The 998-nt window shown below is 43.7% G+C and overlaps 1 protein-coding gene across 1 annotated transcript in view; it reads left to right on the forward strand.

The window, feature by feature from the left end:
- The window catches only part of LOC106881857 (transcription factor AP-2-beta), a 426,522-nt gene that overhangs the window by 360,271 nt on the left and 65,253 nt on the right, over positions 1 to 998 (forward strand). The window contains exon 3 of the mRNA XM_052969446.1: positions 341 to 822. Coding sequence (XP_052825406.1) covers positions 341 to 822 — 482 coding nt within the window. The remainder of the gene's footprint in view (positions 1 to 340; positions 823 to 998) is intronic.

Consider the following 998-nt stretch of genomic DNA (forward strand, 5'->3'; position numbering starts at 1 on the left):
TGTTATTAATGGAATTTTTTTTATCTTTTTCTCTTTTCATCTCACTTTCTCTCTCTCCCACTCCACCCGGGTCTTCCACCAACATTTACACACTCACACATACATACGTTCTTCCACTTTCTCTACGTTTCTCTTTACTCCTCTCTCTTTTTCTCTCTGTCTCTCTCGCTCTCTTGCCCCCTCTCTCTCTCTCTCTCTCTCTCTGTGGCATAACATCGCCGTCGCTTCCTCTTACTCACACACACACACAAACACACACAAACTCGCTCTCCTTCTATCTATCTCTTTCTCTCACTTCTGTGCTTTCCTGTCTACGCCCATCTTTTTACCCGTTTCCTAGGACCGCCGGGACCTGGTCAGCACACACGGTGGACTTGGACAGCTGGTAACTTCTGTTGGGACGTCGGGGTCTTTCAGTTCGGCCCCAAGACTTTCCCATACACCAACCACGGATTTTCAACCACCATATTTTCCCCCTCCATACAATTTGCCACCCCAACAGCCGGTGGACTTTCATCATCCACATGTCCAAACAGATCCTTACACACATTTAAATAGTTTCCACCAAGGGGCACAGCAACATTACCACCAACTGCATCCACCCGAGCGCAATGTCTTACGGCACAGGGAAGATGCTTTACACAACATGTCCTCCGCTTTGCCGGCTGCTTATGAATCAAGACGAACTGACTATAGCGGAGTGAGGCGTCCTGAGGTTCTGATGCACGGAGGTCACCATGGGCTAGGCATCACAGAACAGGATCCTTCACTTCTTCCATTACATGCCGGAGGGACCATATCTGGACTGGAAGATGGACCACAGGTAATTCATTAACTCTAACTCTGTTCATAAAAAAAAAGTCAAACGAAATAGTTCTTTGTGAGTACGAATATATATATATATATATATATATATATATATATGTATATGTATATACATGTATATGTATGCATATAAAGATATATGCATATCTATAAATGTAAGTATGTACTATATA

Source organism: Octopus bimaculoides, chromosome 7 (assembly GCF_001194135.2).
Source record: "Octopus bimaculoides isolate UCB-OBI-ISO-001 chromosome 7, ASM119413v2, whole genome shotgun sequence".
In the NCBI taxonomy this organism is placed as follows: Eukaryota; Metazoa; Mollusca; class Cephalopoda; order Octopoda; family Octopodidae; genus Octopus; species Octopus bimaculoides.